This window comes from Anolis carolinensis, chromosome 1 (assembly GCF_035594765.1).
Source record: "Anolis carolinensis isolate JA03-04 chromosome 1, rAnoCar3.1.pri, whole genome shotgun sequence".
In the NCBI taxonomy this organism is placed as follows: domain Eukaryota; kingdom Metazoa; phylum Chordata; class Lepidosauria; order Squamata; family Dactyloidae; genus Anolis; species Anolis carolinensis.
Window position 1 is genome coordinate 19,393,264 of NC_085841.1, and position 21,293 is coordinate 19,414,556.

Below are 21,293 nucleotides of genomic sequence, written 5' to 3' on the forward strand. Positions count from 1 at the left end.
CTGGATTTGAACTGTTGACCTTTCGGTCAGCAAGTTGGGCAACTCAGCGGTTTAACCCACTGCGCCACCGGGGCCTCCACAGGTAGTAGGAGAAATGATGGGATAATCCTGATCATGAGATTCAACTTGCGCTGTAACATCAAATACAAACTTTTGATCTTTGTTCTGCCTTGCGTGAGTGAGGGCAGCTGTGGCTGGCTCCTGAACCATTGATTCGCCTTTTCACTGACAAGCCTTACATAATACTCTAAATATCTGCCAGACATTAACACACAAGCAAATGCTTTCTATTAAAAGTCCATTCCAAGTTACGCATTTTGCTGCATCCTCCAGTGAAGTCATAGTGTGACCTGCAACAATTATATTGTGGTGTATGTCCTTCAATGTGATGGGATCCTGGGATTTGTAGTGTGGTAAGGCCCCAGCAGCAAGTAATAAAGTTCCTTGCGTTTCCATATCGGTCCTTGGAAATACTGGCATTAAGGGAGCTATGCTGATGTTAATTAAAAAAACAAAAACAAATTAATTAACATTAATCCTGTTAACATTAATTTCCTGTGCCGATATTTAGTAAAGTGCTCCTGACACATTACTTTTCAATTTACAACATCAATTAGAATTATTAAACTAGTTCGAATGCAACTGCTCTAAAAAGGTAATAAATTAAAAGTCGGAAAAGCGCATTGCTATTCACGGCTGTTAAAGTGATTAAAATAACTTGCTAAAAGCACTGGTAAAAGTTGCATTGAAATATGGATAATGAATGAATTTCAAGCTCTGCCCCAAATTTAATTTAAAAGGTGGGATGTATCTGTAATAAGTGCTCTGTTAGGAATGCATGCCAAGTAGGCTGGTCTATATAAAAAGATCTGTTTTCAAGGACCAGTTTTGATATGAATATGAAGCACCTTTGGGTACCTTACTTTTCTCTCCCTGTTCAGTACTCTTCTAGCAACCAATTAAAATGGCAGGTGCCCAAAGAAAGTTGAATCAAAACCAGGCCGGGAGAAGGACAGCTGCTTGGACGGGGAATACCAAACATTAGAAACACTCAGTGTGCGTATATATCATATATGTGCCAAGAGCACCACAAATAACAACAACAACAACAACAACAACAACAACAACAACAACAACAACAACCTACTGGTAGATTACACTACTACCAGTATAGCTCTCAACATCATAGACACAGTTAAGTCCTCTGCCAATGACAAGGCGGCACCGGATGGAAAAGCTGACGCGATACGAGGATTTAAAGATCGAACTGCAAAGACTCTGGCACAAGCCAGTAAAGGTGGTTCCAGTGGTGATCGGCACAGTCAGTGCAGTGCCTAAAGACCTTGGCCAGCTCTTGAAAAAAATTGGTGCCGACAAAATTACCATCTGTCAGCTGCAAAAGGCCACCCTACTTGGATCTGCACACATTATTCACTGATACATCACATAGTTCTAGACACTTGGGAAGTGTCAGATGTGTGATCCAATACAAAAGCCAGCATAGTGATCATGTTTGCTGTGTACTAATCTTGTTGTGTAAATAATAACAATGATGATGATGCATTTTTATTTGCTACCCGGCTCTCCTCATGGCCCGACTGTTATGTTCAGTAGCCATGGGAAGTTGGATTGCAGCTGCAACTACAAATGGAAATCCAGGGATGGGATGGAATAGAGAATCCTGGAGGAGGGTTCGACAGGATGGGGCCGGGCTGTGGCGCAGGCTGGTTAGTAGCCAACTGCAATAAATCACTATGACCAAGAGGTTATGAGTTTGAGGCCAGCCCATGTTGGAGTGAGTACCTGACAATAAAAAATAGTCCTGCTCGTTGTTGACCTAAGCAACTCGAAAGACAGTTACATCTGTCAAGTAGGAAAATTTAGGGACGGCTTATGCGGGGAGGCTAATTTAACTGATTTACAACACCGGATGAGGAAGTACTCCATCAAAAAGAACTCGTCGTCACAGTGGATGATAAAGCAGCAGCTCTTCCTGTGGCTGGAATCGAGTATACCCTCACAAAGCCAGAAGCTGGGAAGTTAAATAGCCTCTGTGTCTGTCTGTCTGTGCGTTGTTTGTCTAATGGCATTGAATGCTTGCCATATATATGTACATTGTGATCAGCCCTGAGTCCCCTTCGGGGTGAGAAGGGCGGAATATAAATATTGTAAATAAAATAAATAAATAAATAAAATGAACCCTGGATAGAAACAATCTTCAAAAGTAAGATTGCAATGCAACGTTTTATTGCAGGTCACACTTATGTCCACTACATGCCAACATGAAGATTTGGGTAAAGAGGATGGGACATCCAAGTTGAGATGTCGCATTACATGTTGTTAGGAGAAGCTGACAAAAGGATACAGAGTGAAGGCAGGGGACATCTAATAGCATCCCTAGTCAAGAAACGGCTTTAATCTCCCCAATCCAAATTTTCCAAACATCATAATGGGTTGGATCAAGGATTTGTCTTCTTATAGTGTTTCCACTCAGTTTTCAAGGTTTCTGTCTCCAGATGACTTGAAGACATATACACAAAGGTTTATGGATATTAAACATTGCAGAGAGGGCTGGCTTCCATTGAACAGATGAACTACTGTTCCTTGGAGGCTTTAGGGAGAGCAACACAAATGTTTTATTTCCAAAGCAAGAAAAAGAGAGGGCATTTGACAGGGTTGAAACTCTTAAGAACATTGACCTCATCCCCGGTAATGAACCGATTTGGCCTCTTTTATTCTATATTATTAGGAAAATGATAGCTGTTGTTTTGATGTTTCTGTTGTTTTAATTAACAGCATTTGGTATTTGCAAAGACGAAGATCGGCTTTAGGAATCTATAATCAGTCAACACACATCTTCATTAAATAATCATCTCTATGTACATGTATGAGGAGAAAATGTATTTGAAGTTCAAATTCAGGGGCTTCTTCACACAAGAGGGCACACGTTTCCCATGCTAAGATAACAACAGGGATAATGTTTAAATTGGCAAGTCTTAAACACCTGTTTACAAAGCAAAAAGGTAGACATTGTCATTTGAGGGTTAGCAAATGCCTACACAAACAAGGGATTCCTGGGTGTTTCCATCATATCCCATGGTTGTCTTTGCTCCTTCACAATTCATTGCATCCCCCACTGAACTGTGAATTATACAGAACTGCTGCTGCTATAATCACATCCCTACATGAAACTGAGGCCTTTAAACCAGGGGCTATTTACTTTATTTTGGCTTATCTTCAGCTGCTGGATCATTACTTATTTGAGAATGCATAAAAGAATCTGAAATGAGGACAGGACTTGTTGTCTTGGAAGAACCAGGCGTATCTTTGGGCCTTCAATGCACAATCACAGAAAACCAGATGGTATGTTATAATTGCTAGATGCACCAATGCTGGACAAATATATTTTACTGCTGAAGTGAAGAATGATATGGCACAACCTCTCCATTCCAAGCAAAAATGAAAACTAACAGCTGAATCTTACTTCAGTACTAGTGATTGTACACAGTTCTCTGCTTTACCTATTGTCTTATTTAAGAGAGGAAAGCGAGTAAACAAACTAATAATAATAATAATAATAATAATAATAATAATAATAATAATAATAATAATACCTACTAAGGCACCCCAGTAAAAGGAACACCATAACTGAGTAACACACCACTCTTCTCCAATGCTTTGCTGCTTCTCTCTAACCCAATGCAACTTTCTCACTTCTCCTAATGGAAGGGTTAGCCCTCAGATCCTATTGAATCAGTAATGTCTGCATTTCTGCATTATGGGGTTTACCAGCTCACTAAGCAATATCCTTTGCAACATTATCTCTTCTTCTCATTAAAAGAGGTGCTGGCACCAGTATGGGAAATGGGCATGTGGTTCAGACAAATCATTGATTTTAAGAAGTCATCAACTAGTCCACGACAATATTGCATAAAACAGGAGTGTGTTGTTATTGTTGTTGTTGTATGCCTTCAAGTTTTTTTTCCAACTCAAGGCAACCCCATCACTGGGGTTCAGAATATGTGACTCACCCAAGGTCATGCAATGGGTTTCCATGGCTGAGCAGGAAATAGACCTCTGATCTCCAGAAATGTAGTCCAATTGGTTCTCAATCTTAGGATCATAGAATCATAGAGTTGGACGAGACCTCATGGGCCATCCAGTCCAACCCCCTACCAAGAAGCGGAAATTGCATTCAAAGCACCCCTGCCAGATGGCCATCCAGCCTCTGCTTAAAAGCCTCCAAAGAAGGAGCTTCCACCACACTTCACAGCAGAGAGTTCCTCTGCCAAACAGGTCTCACAGTCAGGAAGTTCTTCCTAATGTTCAGGTGGAATCTCTTTTTCTGTAGTTTAAAGCCATTGTTCCGCGTCCTAGTCTCCAGTTAATATTAAACTACAGCCTCTAATTTCCCTCACCATTGACTATGCAGACTAGGGCTATTGGGAGCTGCAGACCAATAACATCTGGAGGGCAACTGGCAACCCTCTTTAAAACAATGTATGAAGAGAATAGTTGGCCAATACCATAGCAGACCACATCAGTGTAGTTATTGTTGCTCATTGCAGTCAAGTGACTTTGACTTATGGTGCCTCTATGAATGAGAGATCTCCAAGTCTCCCTGTTATCAATAGTACAGCTAAGGTCTTACAAAGTCATGACTGGAGCTGCTTGTAATGCAGTCTTTTTCCTTTCTAATAACTTATATCTTCTCAGTAATACACCCAAAATATAACCACCTCAGTTTGGACATATTTAGCTTCTAGGGAGACCACAGGCTTGATTTGCTGTAAGACTCACTTATATGTCTCTTTAGCACTCCACAGCATCTGAACAATTCCATCACAACATTTTAAATGAATTTATTCTGTTTCTGACACCTCTCTTCAGTATGCAGTTTTCACAACTGTTCAAAGAAATCTTAAATATTATGGTGTAGACAATCCTGAACTTGGTATTCAATGATATATTTTCCACTTTGGATCTTGGCTAGTTCCTTCAAAGCAATCCATTTTCTTTTACTTTCATGACTATCTTCTCTGATTAATGGATGAGCCAAGGCAGAGACAATCTCTGACTGTTTCAGTATCTTCACTGAATTTAGTTTGAAGTCTATCCTAGACTGTATAGGAGCTGTCCAAAGCACTAAAGCTCAAGTTTCAGCACCTTGGTTAGTTTCTTTAAGGTCTCAAATAAAGCCTAGAGTAAATAGATCATTCCCTTGAACTAGAAGCCACTGGATGTCCCTGGCCACACTTATTCACATATAAATTCACTTAAGCCCCCAGAGTTGGCTTCTAGGAGAAAATCAGCTAAATGGGGCACATTGAAAGGGGAAAAAACAGACAGGGAAAAGGCTATGCAATGTTTCTGACTGTAGCCTCCAGCAGCTGTTTTACATTTACAAAATGTTCAAAAGGGAAAGTTTCATAAGATATTAAAATGTTATTGGACCCCCCTAGGCAAATCAGTTGCATGATTATACCCCTATAGATTTGTATGAGTATATGCAATAAAAAGCTGCATGCATATGCATGTGCAAAAACATGTATGAGAAATATATCTGAGAAAAGGGTCATCGTATGACTGTCTCCCTGGGATTCTCATCTCATCTCAAAGCAGTACAGTTCAGACACAGGGTTGCCAGTCCTGTGAAAAACAGGACTCACTGGAAAAGGAGGGCAAACAAATAAGAAAGTGAAGTTAATATTTAGTGATAAATGGCCACTGGAAAGTGTATCTTTACAGGCAGGTTCATGCATGAGTCAGAAGATATTTATGTGCAAAACCGCAATGCCTGACACATTGTATATGAAGGGTAGGAGAGGGCAGAGCTGAAGCACTTTTCTGCTGGAATTTGTTTGCAGTTGAAAACAAACCCATCTCCATTTTCCTTCCCATTTCTCTTCATTCCATTGCTCCTACATTTCAGAGGCTTGGCTAATTTTGCTATGTAAGCATTGGAATCAATACTAGTCACCGGATTTGTTGCCTTGAGAATCAAAACCTCATCTGTCACTTCTGGTTGACATGAACAGCTTTAAAATGGGGGTGAAAATGCCAAAGCCAAAAGGAAGCTAAATATAGATTTCATATTCAGAGATTTAGTCCTCTCAAGCGCTTCACACATCTTTCAATCTTTAGTCTCATGTATTTACTATGGCTGAATTATTTAGAACGTGGTAGAAATCTGGAAAAGGCTCAGCCTTTGCCTTTTATATTTTTCACACGTTTTCAGATTTCACATCTATATTTTGATTAAGGGAGGGCTGTCTCTCTTAAAAATGAAAGTTTTAAGTCAAACTTCTACTAGAACATAGGACGTGTTATAACTGTAGGACTGAATTCAGTTATGCTCTTCTTTCTGTTCACAGAAGGGCTTCCAGGAAACCTCACTGTTTACGGAGCCCATCATATTTTTCCTAACCTTCTTTCCTCTTGAACTCTAAGAATATTGGCTTCAAAGGTTTGGGATCCCCAATGCCACAGCATGGAAAATGAAATGGAGGCTTCTTGGAAAAGAAGGAATCATAGAAAATCTCCCTTCTTCTTAATGGAGGTCACAGCTAAATGAAAGAGTTGTCTCAAAAAATGCAGAGATGATTCCTCTTGTTTGAGTAAGGGCATCATTGAATGTGACGGTGGAGAGCACCACTTTGTGATTCAGGTACAGGTTGGTTGAAAAAAGTTTTAAATTGCTTCCTTATTCTACAATCTCCCCATGTGATGTACAGCAGGGGAAGGTGACAGTAAACCTTTCACCCTGGATCCTAATAAAATAGATACTTGTGATTTTTGCATGCCTTCAAGTCATAACAGGGTTTTCTTGGCAGAATCTGTTCAGAGGAGGTTTGCCCTTGCCCTCCTCTGCGGCTGAGAAAATGTGACTTGCCCACAGTCACCTAGTGGGCTCCACAGCCAAGCAGGATTTTAAGTCCTGGTTGTGGGCCATATACAACCCTCAAACTATTCTATGTCACAGACATAGGCAAACTTCGGCCCTCCCGGTGTTTTGGACTTCAACTCCCACAATTCCTAACAGCCTACCGGCTGTTAGGAATTGTGGGAGTTGAAGTCCAAAACACCGGGAGGGCCGAAGTTTGCCCATGCCTACTATGCCGGCCTGATAATAATTTAGCAGGAGTCTGAAAACACACTAATAGCCTCAACTATGTATTCCTGGTGCCCTTCCCCTTTTTTCCAGTGATATTGAAAGGAAAAGTTCACCATAGTATTTTGCTTGCTACCTTCATTTCACCCACAGTATAAAGACGAGGAGACAGAGAAAGTAGAGGCTAAAGTGAATTTGTCCTTTAGATGACATTGGAAAAGGGGAGATAAAACACCATTGGCACACTGGTTTCAGTACATGTTTGGAGACTAAAGCAGCTGAACTGATTTTTTAAAAAACACATCTGCTCCTACTTAAGCCACTTAATTATCTAGAACTAGATCCTTATGCTGGTGAACCTAGTGGAAACGAAGAAGGGAGAAACATTGACATCCAAGGGACACCCGGATGTGTTACCATCCTGCCGGAAGGCTTCTCTCATGTCCCCGCAAGCTAGAGCTGACAGACAAGAGCTCACCCTGTCTCGTGGATTCGAACTGGCAACCTTCAGGTCAGCAGTTCAGCTGGCACAAGGGTTTAACCTATTGCGCCACTGCGGCTCCTGATGAGGCTGACTGGGAATGAGAAAGAAGATGTGATAAACTGGCCAAGGGGATCCTCATGAAGTTGGGCTGTTAACTAGTGTTATAATACCATTGCCTGTATTGAAGGATTAGAGTTTGTTGATTAAGTCCAAATTCTGCTGTTTCTCCAAATTTATTGTTTATTTGTAGCTATAGACTTGTACCCTATCTTGGAACGTGCTACTTTGGTACAACACACCAAAATTAGTCTTGAGTTCTTCAAGGCTGAATCATTTTTAGTGTTAAGTGGACAGCAGCAATTTTAACAAACAGGTTTCCCAAGTTTTTCCCAATGGGATTAAATGGAATGAACATTTAAAGGTAACACCTTTTCTGGACATAAAAAGAGAAGCTGCAAATGCTGACTCTCCTTCTGACACATGGTTGTTAAAGCTTATTTACAGAGAAAAGGTGGCAACTTGAGACAATCCTTTAACAGCAACCTGGCAGAAAGATGCAAACTCAATACGTTTTGTTGACTTGAAACTGGATTGGGTTCCTGCATCTTTAATGGTTGCACAAAAGAGGGAATTTCAATGCATGCTGCTTCTTTTGCCACCAGGTAACTAGAAATAGCTGCTGAAATTTCCTCTTCTAGACAGATATTAATGATACAAAACTCTCCAATTTTCAGTCTAGATATGTTTCACTGCCACACAATGTTAGGAAGAGATGCACTCCATACTCTACTTTTTTTTACATCAGATCTTACTTTTTAGAAAAATATATGGCTGTTTCAAAGGTACTGACAGCATTATCAACTCCCTCCAAGACTTTTAGACGGATCCATTTCTCACAAGTGTCATCCTAAGAGGGTCACAGCAAGGTGATTTCAGCCTGAAAATATTTACAGCACTGCTATCAGTCTTGTCTAAGTTTCAGGAAAACTAAGGTGGGGAACATGGTGAACAGCAATCTATAAAGAAAGAGAACAGATCAGGGCTTTTAAGGTGCTGGGAGACGGGTGAAAAATAAGAAATGAGTCAGTGAAAGGCTGTGTGGAGGGGTCTAGCAACAAGACGGTAAAATGCTCTCTTTAGCATCAAGTAAGTACCGCACCACTTCTCTGAATGACTGATACTATTAATGAATATGATCGACTCCTTTTAAAGGACATAAAATGTCTAATTTTGAAATTAACATATTTTATAACTTTCACAGTGTGGGAAGAGTCCGGATGAAGCTTGAAATAGCACAAATGCTCTTGCTTCATTCTAGGAATTTTACAAGCGGTCTAATGTCTTTTTCAGCTTGTAGCCTACTGTTCTTCTATCTTTATTTTAAAATACATACACAATGAAACCATTCAGACAAAAATAAGAAAGAATAGATGAACGTTGGGTGCATCTATATTGTAGAATTAATGCAGTTTGACACCACTTTCACTGCATCGACTCAATATTATGGAACCCTGGAGTTTGTAGTTTTGGTGAGGCACCTGTACTTCTTGGCAGGGAAAGCGAAAGACCCTGCAAAACTACAACTCCCATTATTCCACAGTGCTGAGTCACGGTCGTTAAAGTGATGTCAAAGTTTTTAAAATGTTTTTTAAAATGTTTTTTAAATTGTTGATTTTAGCCGGTTCTTGTAAGCCGCTCCGAGCCCTAGGGGAGTGGCGGCATATAAGTTAGAAAAATAAATAAATAAATAAATAAAAATAAAAGTGTTGTTGTATGTTTGGCCATGTTCCAGAAGTATTCTCTCCTGACGTTTCACCCACATCTATGGCAGGCATCCTCAGAGGTTGTGAGGTCCGGAAAACATACAACAGCCCTGTGATCCCGGCCGTGAAAGCCTTTGACAACACATTGATGTCAAAGTGCACTAATTTTACAGTATAGATGCCCCTCTGTGATTCCATTTTAATTGCCATGGTCCCATCCTAGGGCCTCCTACTTTATGGAGAGGCATTTAGAATTACCAGCCTGAGAGGCCCTCTCCAAACTATGAATCCCAGGATGCTATGGATGGAGCCAGGACTATCAAAATTGAACCACAGCACTGCAATTGTAGGACGTGAAAGGGCTCTAGGTATTGACGCAGCAACAGTGATAGGAAGCAAAGAGATCACTGGCACCAAAAGGATAAGTAAAAAGACTGATATTCCCACAAAGTGTTTCTACCCAACCAAATTGCTATTTTTAGACTAACTTGCGAATGTTCTCAGCGTACCGTAATATGCTCCCTTCCTCCTTTATTACAGCAATTGAGTGCAGGCCTTTTGCTCCTTGAAGAATCAAGCCTCCAGCTGATGATCGCTGACACTCTTTCCTGGCGTGTTTTGACTTTCAGAAGTCTGTCATTTCTGAATGCCATAATCAACTGTGACAATTTATTTTCCACAGCTCGCTGGTTCAAAGGGTCTTTCTGGGACATTTAGTTTATTGCACTATCATAATTGAAAATTATCCGACACCTGCAAATTTTGGAAACCAGGGCGTACAAATACGGGGAATTTAATATTTAATTTGCCAATCAGAGAGCTTTTATTCAGCGCTAAAGCCACATTTTAGCACCTTTACCCAACATTAAAGTTCATCTCGAACGGTAACTAGTGCCGGCAAAAGTGAATCACTCTGCTGCGTGACTACAGCTGGCAAAGTTCAGCCAAATGCAGAGCAGCTGGAAAGACAACACGTCCAAATCCCCATTGCTTTTCGATATACAAACTCATGAAAGAAAAAGCAATAATGAAATATTACAGAAGGGTGATTAGGTATGGAAATAGGAGTAGCCTATGAAACTGGAAATTTGTATAGCCCAAAATGTGAGGTACAAACACGAAACTGAACTGTATCTTCAGAAATATCATCTGAGAAAAGATGGGGCTGTGGCTATGGATAGCTGAAAATAAATCTAGAACTTCAGACAAGGTCAGTGCCACCAATAAGCGGAATGAGTCAGATGTTTAAGTAGCAGATGCTTGAAGTGGAGATAAGAATGGCATCCGCACAGCTGTTCTGTGTGAACTTTCTAATTTCCCCCTTCTGTTGAAGAATAGAAGTATGTGTGGGACACAACTGATAAGACTGAAGATGTGTGGGTCTGCAGAACTGGCAAGAAGCTGGGACAAAGATGGGGTTTGCAATCATCACCATCACTATCACCATCACCTATATACGCGGGTTGAATGAAAAGTAATGCCTCCACCTTCGTTACTTGGGTTTGGATGGGAATATTTTGATAAATCAAATGCAGAAATAATCCTGAGAATGTGCTCTTTAACTACCACTATTCACTTTTCCACATAATCACCAGACAATTGGATACATTTCTGCCAATGATGAACGTGTTTTCTGAAGCCATCACGGAAGAAGTTGACACTCTGTTTCCGCAACCAGCGTCTCACAGTTCTCTCAACATCTTCATCAGAAGCATAATGATGTCCCTGCAAATCATCTTTCATTACTGGGAACATTCTCAATAATGTTGTCGAAGGCTTTCATGGCCGGGATCACAGGGTTGATGTATGTCTTTCGGGCTGTGTGGCCATGTTCCAGAAGTATTCTCTCCTGATGTTTCGCCCACATCTATGGCAGGCATCCTCAGAGGTTGTGAGGTATGGATAAACTAAGTAAGGAAAGGAAAGAATATATATCTGTGTAGAGTCCAGGGTGTGGCAAGAGTCCTTTGTCACTGGGAGCCAGCATTAATGTTTCAGTTAATCACCCTAATTAGCACTGGAAATGTTTTGTCTCTTGCCTGGGGGCATCCTTTGTTCAGTCAAGCCCTCAAAGTGTTGGTTCCCATCTACTGTTTTGATTTTGGAGTTTTGTAATACTGGCAGCCAGATTTTGTTCATTTTCATGGTTTCTTCCTTTCTGTTGAAGTTGTCCACATGCTTGTGGATTTCAATGGCTTCTCTGTGTAGTCTGACATGATAGTTGTTGGAATGGTCCAGCATTTTTGTGTTCTCAAATAATATCCTGTGTCCAGGCTGGTTCATCAAATGCATCAAATGTGTTCTCAATAATGCTTGCATTCTCTGATGAATCTCCTTTGGGGTGACAGCTTCTGCTGTCACAGATTCAATGACTGCACGTTGCTTAAGTCGCATTGACTGACCGTCTGCACAGGGTTCCATACTTTGCACTTTAACAACACAACCGTTCAATGCTAAGGCTTCCCGCCAAATGGAACTGTAGAGGAGAGTCTACTGAACAAGCTAGTACCTGCCGCATACCAGTACTGCCATCTGTTGAGGAGTTACGAAGGTGGATGCATTACTTTTCATTCAACCCTCATACTTAGAATCATAGAATCATAGAATAGTAGAGTTGGAAGAGACCTCATGGGCCATCCAGTCCAACCCCCTGCTAAGAAGCAGGAAATCGCATTCAAAGCACCCCTGACAGATGGCCATCCAGCCTCTGCTTAAAAGCCTCCAAAGAAGGAGCCTCCACCACTGTCCGGGGGAGAGAGTTCCACTGTCGAACAGCCCTCACAGTGAGGAAGTTCTTCCTGATGTTCAGGTGGAATCTCCTTTCCTGTAGTTTGAAGCCATTGTTCCGCGTCCTAGTCTGCAGGGCAACAGAAAACAAGCTTGCTCCCTCCTCCCTATGACTTCCCATCACGTATTTGTACATGGCTATCATGTCTCCTCTCAGCCTTCTCTTCTGCAGGCTAAACATGCCCAGCTCTTTGAGCCTCTCCTCATAGGGCTTGTTTACTTGTGTATATGTATAGAAATTTTAGTCAAAATCTCAACTGAAAAAAGCCACCTGGGTTGAATTATCTATGGGTCCATGTGAGTAGTGTATCTGCAAGTTCCAAGATGTGTCTCCAGTGCCATCCTGCAACTAGAGACAGGCTTCATGAAGGTGGAGGCCAAACTCAACTACTGGCTTAGACTATCCCTTTTTCCCCATGGACTTGCTCCAACAATGCTGTGGGATGACTTCCAGTCCACATGGAAGCAGACAGTATTAGCCAAAATGTCATCTCTGGGTTTCTCTCATGAGATATGACCAAGCCAAAGCGCTCATAAAACAACGTATAATAGACACAGATCACCAATCAGATATAGCTTTCACCACATCCTTTGTCAGCAACGAAGCTAGTAGATATCTCTCCTCCCTTATGGCAGACTTATCCAATCTAGAGGTACCCAACCATCGGAGGGCCTTCTCCTGGCACAATGTCATGCCCTCCCATCTGCTGTTCTCGAGGGTCAACATTGGAAGACCCCCTAACTGGACAGACTGTGCCCCTGTGACTCTGGACACATAGAAACAACAGAACATGTACTCCTGCAGTATCTGTTTTACAGAAATATTTGTAATAGTCTCATATCACCAAGTGTTTTACAAACATCCAGGGCGCTCAGGGCAATTTACACCACCATGCTGCTCTCAGATACATAAAGTTGGCAAGTTCTGAAAATTCATAAGGTGATGAGCGGTACCATGAGCTAGCATTTTAACTTGTTGGAAACTTGTAATCACAGTTATAATCAGGGCTCCGCTCCCTAGTTCTTGGACACGTGTCCAACTGTGCCCTACTTCCTTGTGCCCTCTCGTGTTCCCTGTGTTATTTAAGTATACAAGCTTTTAATGACATTTTAAATCTTATTCATAGGTAAAGGTTTTCCCTGACATTAAGTCTAGTCCTGTCTGACTCTGGGGGTTGATGGTCATCTCCATTTCTAAGCCAAAGAGCCGGCGTTGTCCGTAGGTCATGTGGCTGGCATGACTGCATGGAGTGCCGTTACCTTCCCGCTGGTGGGGTATCTATTGATCTACTCACATTTGCATGTTTTTGAACTACTAGGTTGGCAGAAGCTGGGGCTAATAGCAGGAGCTCACCCCACTCCCTGAATATGAACTGCCAACCTTTCAGTCAGCAGATTCAACAGTTCAGCGGTTTAATCTGCTGCACCACCAGGGGCTCCATAAAGTGCCAAGAGTTAATTTTATGAAAATAATGACTGCAACTTTTCAAACAAAAGCCTACTACCCTACCACCCAAAATAACCCCAATTTGCGCACCTGCCAAAGGTGACATGAAAACAGCACATTTCCATTCTGGAAAGAGTGTCATTCTCATGATGCATTTTTATGAAAAAGTGACAAGAGGGGAGACAGACTTGCATTCTTGCCTATGTTTTGTGTATAGGAGGTTTACAAATAATTTATAAAAGTTTTCTGAGTAGCAGTCTCCTGTGTTAAAATAGCAAGCTCTCATAGAGACCTAATAGGAGGTCCCAAAGGGGAGAGAAAGACAGCACAACACTGCCATATATAATCCACATTATCCACTTTTAACCAGATTATATGAGTCTACACTGACAGATAATTCTGGATAAGAAGATAATATGGGATCAGATCCGGGGATATGGGGCAGCATAAGAAGGGGCCTGAAAGGCAAGGACATAAAAGTGAGCAGGTGGACCTTAACAGAAGTTTTATGATATTGAAGGAGCTAGTGAAAAGAATAGGCCTCCCAACACCACAGAAGGCAGAAGAACAGATTTGTCACAGTAAAAATTGAAAATGCCTCATGTACCTGCTAAAATCTCCCCCTCTGCGTAACCATTAAATGTGCAATAACCCTTCTGCTTTTGAATCTAGAATCCGTAGAGAAGAGATCCAAGAGCCAGCAAAGGTAACTCCACATCACTTTTACCGAGGACTGGTGGATGTTTTGGAACCTATTTTTTAAGCTGAGGAGGGAAAGGAAGATAGATAGCACAGAAAGGAAGGGAGGCCAAGCAAAAAATCCAAACCCTCGCCCATCTAAATAGGAAAATATCATTTCCTAATATTCTTCCAATGTGCATTCATGTGTAAAGATGGATAATAAATTTACATTAACTTACATGTGAACATCTCTCCAGCAGTAAGCGCATACAGTCCTCCCTCCACATTTGTGGTTTTGACTTTTGTGGATTTAATTATTTGTGGATTTGATTTAAAATGTCCTCAAATGTGTTTCTATGGTCAGCTTCTAGCAGAAATCGACCATACAGCCATGTCAGTAAACACAGACATTCCTAGAGAGATGTTCTCTCAGTTGAAAGCAATAAAAACAGTAAATAAAGAGCAACACTTAAATAGGGGAATTCCAGACAGGAAACAATCAGGGCCACCTAACACTTCCCAACAAAGAATTCCCCCAGGCAGGAAGCAGCCAGGCTTTGAAACTGCAAGGCTATTCAATAATAATCAAGGTGGCCAATTGCAACATTCACACTTGCCTCAAACAGACAAGAGTTCTTTCTCCCACCCTGGACATTATTCCACAGATATATAAACTTCATTTGCCTGGTTTCTGACAGATCTCACAACCTCTGAGGATGCCTGCCATAGATATGGGCGAAACGTCAGGAGAGAATGGCCATACATCCCAGAAAACTCACAGCAACCCAAAAATAATAGTTATTCACAGTTTTTCACTTTTACAGGGGTCCTGTGCCCCTAACCCCAGCAATTGTGGTGGGCTGACTATACTGAAGACAAATAACAATATGGGACTGAGCTTGAAGGTATCTGATGATACATTTGTTAACCAAGAATGGGATTTGGATCCAGCCAACTATTCTTTCACTGCAAGACAGTCTCTACTTTCTGTTTCCAAGGTGACTCTTTAAACAGAGTAAAACAAAATAATGTTAATGTGGAAAACCGCTTGAGTGCTTTGTGAGATGTTTCTGTTTGGATGAGCAAAAAAACCGAAGGGGAAAGGATCCTTTCAGCCTCTCCGTCTTCGCTCTGGGCCACTGCACATAAAAACTCTCTTTGGCTGAAGAAAAGCAGAGTTATTTAAAGGAAAGGGGATGAATCCCATGGAGAGCTATTTCCCCCTCTAGGTTTAAAAATACTACCTGAAGGGTTATAGGAGTTTGAAAAATGACACCTTTTATTAGGTGAAGGACAAATCCCATTTGGAAGGCCTTCACAAATCCTGTTTACTACTTTATAAATCCACCAGGGAAACTACTGCATCATTTATTTCAGCTTTGATAAACTGAGAACGAGTTAAAAGTGAAACCATACAGAACTGGTTGAGGGTAAGGGAGGAAATGTTTTCTACTGCCTAGTCTACATAGAGCAGTGGTTCCCAACCTGTGGGCCGCGGCCCAGACCTAAAATAAGGTCCTTGGCTCTAGGTTATTAAATATGGTTTTCTGTGGGCGAGCAGATGGCGACTACTGGATGGCATATGTTCTGCTTCAGTCTTTTTTTGCTACCACATCACAGTGTTGGCTCATGTTTAACTTATTGTCCACAAGGACTCCAAGATCTTTTTCACACGTACTGCTGTTGACCCAGGCATCCCCATTATTTATTTATTTTTATTTACAGTATTTATATTCCGCCCTTCTCACCCCGAAGGGGACTCAGGGCGGATTACAATGAACACATATATGGCAAACATTCAATGCCAATAGACAAACAACATACAGTATAGACAGACACAGAGGCATTTAACATTTTTTTCCAGCTTCATGATTCCGGCCACAGGGGGAGCTGTTGCTTCACCATCCATTAGTGGCTGTACTTCCTCATTCCTTTCCTCATGTTTTGCTGGCAGTTTTATGATGTTGTAAATTAGTTAAATTAGTCTCCCGCATAAAGCGTACCTAAATTTCCCTACTTGACAGATGCAACTGTCTTTCGGGGCTGCAACAGCAAGCCGGGCTATTTAATGGTCGGGGGCTTAACCCGACCTGGGCTTCGAACTCATGACCTCTCGGTCAGTAGTGATTTATTGCAGCTGGTTATTAGCCAGCTGCGCCACAGCCCGGCCCGTTCCATTCAGCCCGACCCATTCTGTATCTTTATATTTCATTTTTTCTGCCTAAGTGGAGTATCTTGCATTTGTCTTCGTTGAATTTCATTTTGTTAGTTTCGGCCCATCTCTCTCATCTGTTAAGATCGTTTTGAATTCTGCTCCTGTCTTCTGGAGTATTAGTGATCCCTCCCAATTTGGTGTCGTCTGCAAACTTGATGATCATGCCTTCTAACCCTTCATCTTCTAAGTCATTAATAAAGATGTAGAACATAACTGCGCCCAGGACTGAACCCTGCAGCACTCCACTCGTCACTTCTTTCCAGGATGAAGAGGAAGCCAATAAGGTACATCACCTGAACATTAGGAAGAACTTCCTGACAGCAAAAGCTGTTTGGCAGTGGGATATGCTGCCCTGGAAGGTGGTGAAGTCTCTTTCTCTGCATATATTTTGGTATCTTTGGTTGTGTATCTCAACTGTACATACCTTACAGGAATACATATGATAATGACTTACAGAACTGTAAACTTCATGTCCTTGAAGGGTAACCCTAAATACTGGCTGTGCCTATATCTAAAGAAATGGAGGAACCCAGTTCTGCCAGCCGTGATAAAATTTAATTCTAGTGATACAAAATAAAATTGTTAAAGCAAAGGTCAACCTCAAATGCCCTCTCATCATTTATAAAGGTCACTACAGGATGCTTCTTTGCAGGCAGAAAACTAAATTTAGTTCATCTCTGCGGTCATACATGCTTTTATTTTAAGGTTAACACAACAGCATTCATCTCTGTCAACTAAAGGATGACCAAAAGAAACCCTGAAGGCTTAAAGCATGTTTGCTGGTCCATGGTAGCCTTATCTCAATTTAACAAAAATAATGTGCCTGCAGTTTACTCATAAAGGAAAAGGGAACAATGTTATCAAATTGTAATAAAGGCAAACATTGATTGATTAATTTGAAATATTTATATTCTATATGTTGTCAAAGGCTTTCATGGCCAGAATCACTGGGTTGCTGTTGAGCTGTCTGGTCATGTTCCAGAAGCATTCTCTCCTAATATTTCGCCCACATCTATGGCAGGTATTCTCAGAGGTTGTGCGATCTGTTGGAATCTAGGCAAGTGGGGTCAATATATCTGTGGAATCTCCAGGATGGGAGAAAGAACTCTTGTCTGTTGGAGGCAAGTGTGAATGTTGCCACTGGCTAGCTTGATTAGCACTGAATAGCCTTACAGCTTCAAAGCCTGGCTGCTTCCTATTTGAGGCAATCCTTTGTTGGGAGGTATGATGAAGCCACCATGGAAAAGTACTCAAGCTTCATTCAACATCCTTCTTTTGGATATTGGATATATACAATACATAAAAAATGTGTACTGTACTTAACATAATGCTACTCCTTAGTGTTACCTTAGCAATATAAAGCTCTCTCTCACACAAGATGTTTCCAATGGTAAGCTACATGGCCATCTCTGAGATGGTCAGCATAGAGGGGGGAAAATACAACAAAAAATGAAGTGGATGAACTGTGATTCATGATTGTGGTTGTGTTTCCATTTAGTATTTCCTGACCCACAAAGAAAATACCATTGTATCCTCAAATGGAAACCTGCTAACAAACAGTATCTTTTATGCACAAGGATTTGCCATGAGATACTTTGTTTGAGTATGTTACACTGACTGTGACAAAAAGCCCAAAACCCATAATGAAAGCAATAGCGAAAGCAAAAGCAATACCAAAAGCAAAAAAAAAAAAAAAAAAAAGTTAGGACATGTTTTTCCTAGCTGTTTCTTGCTTGAAAAGAAATATAACTGGAAAGGTCTGAAATCAAAGAAAAGAGAATCAAAATAGGAAGAGATTGTTGAGCCATGGCATCAATGGATTCCCAGCTCAATGCAGCAAACCCAGCTAGAGCACTGGTTCTCAACCTGTGCGACCTCAGATGTTTTGTCCTTCAACTCCCAGAAATCCTAACAGCTGGTAAACTGGCTGGGATTTCCGGGGGTTGTAGGCCAAAACACCTGGGGACCCACAGGTTGAGAACCACTGAGCTAGAGCATCCCCAGCAGGTAGGTGTCTGGTCTCTTTTTGAAGCTATCCAGAGAATGAGATCCCATCACTTCTCTAGATAATTGGTTCCATTGTTGACCCACTCTTACTGTTCCTTTTGTTGTTCTGTTGTTCACTTGAAATCTACCCTCCTGTAATGTAAAAAAATAGTTCTGATCCTACCCCTTGAGGCAGTAGAAAACAAGCCCGCGTTCTTCTCTTTTAGGAAGCCAATTTAATTGTTTAAAGCAGGGGTCCCCAAACTACGGCCCGCGGGCCACATGCGGCCCATCAAAGCCATTTATCCGGCCCCCACGGCACAAAGGCAGAAGGGGGTTGGACTAAATGGCCCAAAGGGTCTCTTCCAAACCTTGTTGTTGTTGTTGTTGTTGTTGTTGTTATTATTATTATTATTATTATTATTATTATTATTATTATTATTATTATTAACATTGAGGCTGGGTGGCCATCTGTCAGGGGTGCTTTGCTTGTGCTTTTGGTGCCCAAAGGCAGAAGGGGGTTGGACTAAATGGCCCAAGGGGTCACTTCCAAACCTCCTCCTCCTCCTCCTCCTCCTCCTCCTCCTCCTCCTCCTCCTCCTCCTCCTCCTCCTCCTCCTCCTCCTTCTTCTTATTAAACATTGAGACTGGGTGGCCATCTGTCAGGGGTGCTTTGCTTGCGCTTTTGGTGCACAAAGGCAGCAGGCGGTTGGACTAAATGGCCTAAGGGATCACTTCCAACCCTTTTTATCATCATCATCATCATTATCATTGCTCAGTGGCCAACTATAGTCTGGCCCTCCCACGGTCTGAGGGATCGTGAACTGGCTGCCAGTTTAAAAAGTTTGGGGACCCCTGGTTTAAAGCATACAACAATATCAACTCTTAGCATTCTTTTCATCAAGTAGAACATACCTAACTCTCAATCTTTTATTCTCCATCCCTTTTATCATCCTTGTTGCCCTGCTCATATCATTCCTAAAACAAGTTGTCCAAAATGGAACTCAGTACTCCACATGAGACTTGAATCCATGTTCAATTCATGATCAACAATAATCCCATGGCCTTCTTCACATGTAATACTGTCAAGTCAGATATTCTCCATCCTTTGCCTGTGCATTAGGTTTTGTTGTATGTGAACTTCATCATATTAGACAATTTTCCTATTTCTAGATGCTGTTAAAATGAAGTCCCTCGGTTGCTATCACATGACACAAGTCATGAATTAGGATGTTGCCCAGATTGTTGCCCTTCCCAAAAATATTTCCCTCCTTTACCATATTAAAGGCAAATTTTTACCAGCAAACGAAAGTAGCAACTGATGTCTGCATGAAAAGTGATGCCATCAAGGAGGAAATAAAGGGACGAAGAACATAAATAAACTCTCTCTTAACACTGCACTATTCTCCAGGCTATTAATCTTTGCAGGCACATAGATTTCAGCTTGTTGCCATAGGAATGACAGGCTCATTAAAATAATATTGACATCCTATCTCATTAGTTCACACTATGTATATAGTGCCAATGAAAGGCTGAAAGAAATGCTTTCCAGCACCGCAATCCGTCATGTGTCTTCCACATGCTCACGTACATGAAAATACAAACCAACCATGGCAATTCACCAAAAGCACAGATGGCATTTTCTTGGTCTCTTCTCATCACTGTGCCTTAGGTATAGACAACCGAGGAAGAAGGAATGCTTGCTTTCCTTCATCAGCTTTTCCTTCTCTAAACTATAGCCAAAAAACTACCACTGTCATTGACAACTATAGGTTCCCTTACATATGTGGTTGTACATTTTGACAAATGCACAAAGGCCATATCCTGATCATGGCTACATAAGTGGAATTCCACAAATGTAGCCATTTCACATGCAGCTGTGCATTCTTGAATGATGTGTAACAATTTGTCAGTATCTTCAGTGTACCATTTGATTTCACAGGGATTTTGGAAACAGTTGTTGTGCATCCCCCAGTGCACAATGAGACAACAAGTAGAGGTTCCGGCACATTTGTAACTAACAATGTATAACATTAGTATTCAGCAGAAGATGTAGCACACACACTAGACAATTATATGAGTACTGATTTATACTACTCAAGTATGATACACCATGTTCTTTTAAAAATGCAAATGTTGTCTGCCAGGAACCAGAATAGATATGGAAGGTAAATGTAATCACTAGGAAATATTCTTATCAGTGGTAGCACCCCTATTGTGGAATGCCTTTATTAAAAAGGCTTGTCAGGTGTTCGTATTGTTCTATCACCAAGTAAATTAATTTTGCTTTATTTTCCCAGAATATTTTTTACTGTTGGTGACTTTAACATATTTTGTGTGTTGGCAGTTTTCTGTTGGTTTCATTCAGATATTGTTTCCCTGTTTAAGATTACAGTAAAGTCTCACTTATCCAAGCTTCTGGATAATCCAAGCCATATTTGTAGTCAATGTTTTCAATATATCGTGATATTTTGGTGCCAAATTCGTAAATACAGTAATTACAACATAACATTACTGCATATTAAACTACTTTTTCTGTCAAATTTGTTGTATAACATGATGTTTTGGTGCTTAATTTGTAAAATCATAACCTAATTTGATGTTTAATAGGCTTTTCCTTAATCCCTCCTTATTATCCAAGATATTCGCTTATCCAAGCTACTGCTGGCCAATTTAGCTTGGATAAGTGAGACTCTACCGTATATATGTTTGATTTGTGTATCCCTGGACTGGATGGCCCTCGTGGTCTCTTCCAGCCTTGTGATTCCAAGAAGGAAGATTTTCTAAGGTTTGCTTTTAACAACAGGTCTCCACACTCT

General features: G+C 41.1%; 1 protein-coding gene across 12 annotated transcripts in view; it reads right to left on the reverse strand.

The window, feature by feature from the left end:
• The window catches only part of slc8a1 (solute carrier family 8 member A1), a 407,191-nt gene that overhangs the window by 77,206 nt on the left and 308,692 nt on the right, over positions 1-21,293 (reverse strand). For 2 of the 12 annotated variants that reach the window (XM_062968926.1, XM_062968925.1), the window contains exon 1: positions 12,830-12,864. The exons of the other annotated variants lie outside the window; for them this stretch is intronic. In XM_062968926.1, the coding sequence (XP_062824996.1) occupies positions 12,830-12,849 (20 nt within the window). In that variant the 5' untranslated portion in view covers positions 12,850-12,864. Of the gene's footprint in view, positions 1-12,829; positions 12,865-21,293 lie in introns of those variants that run through there. 12 annotated transcript variants of the gene reach the window in all.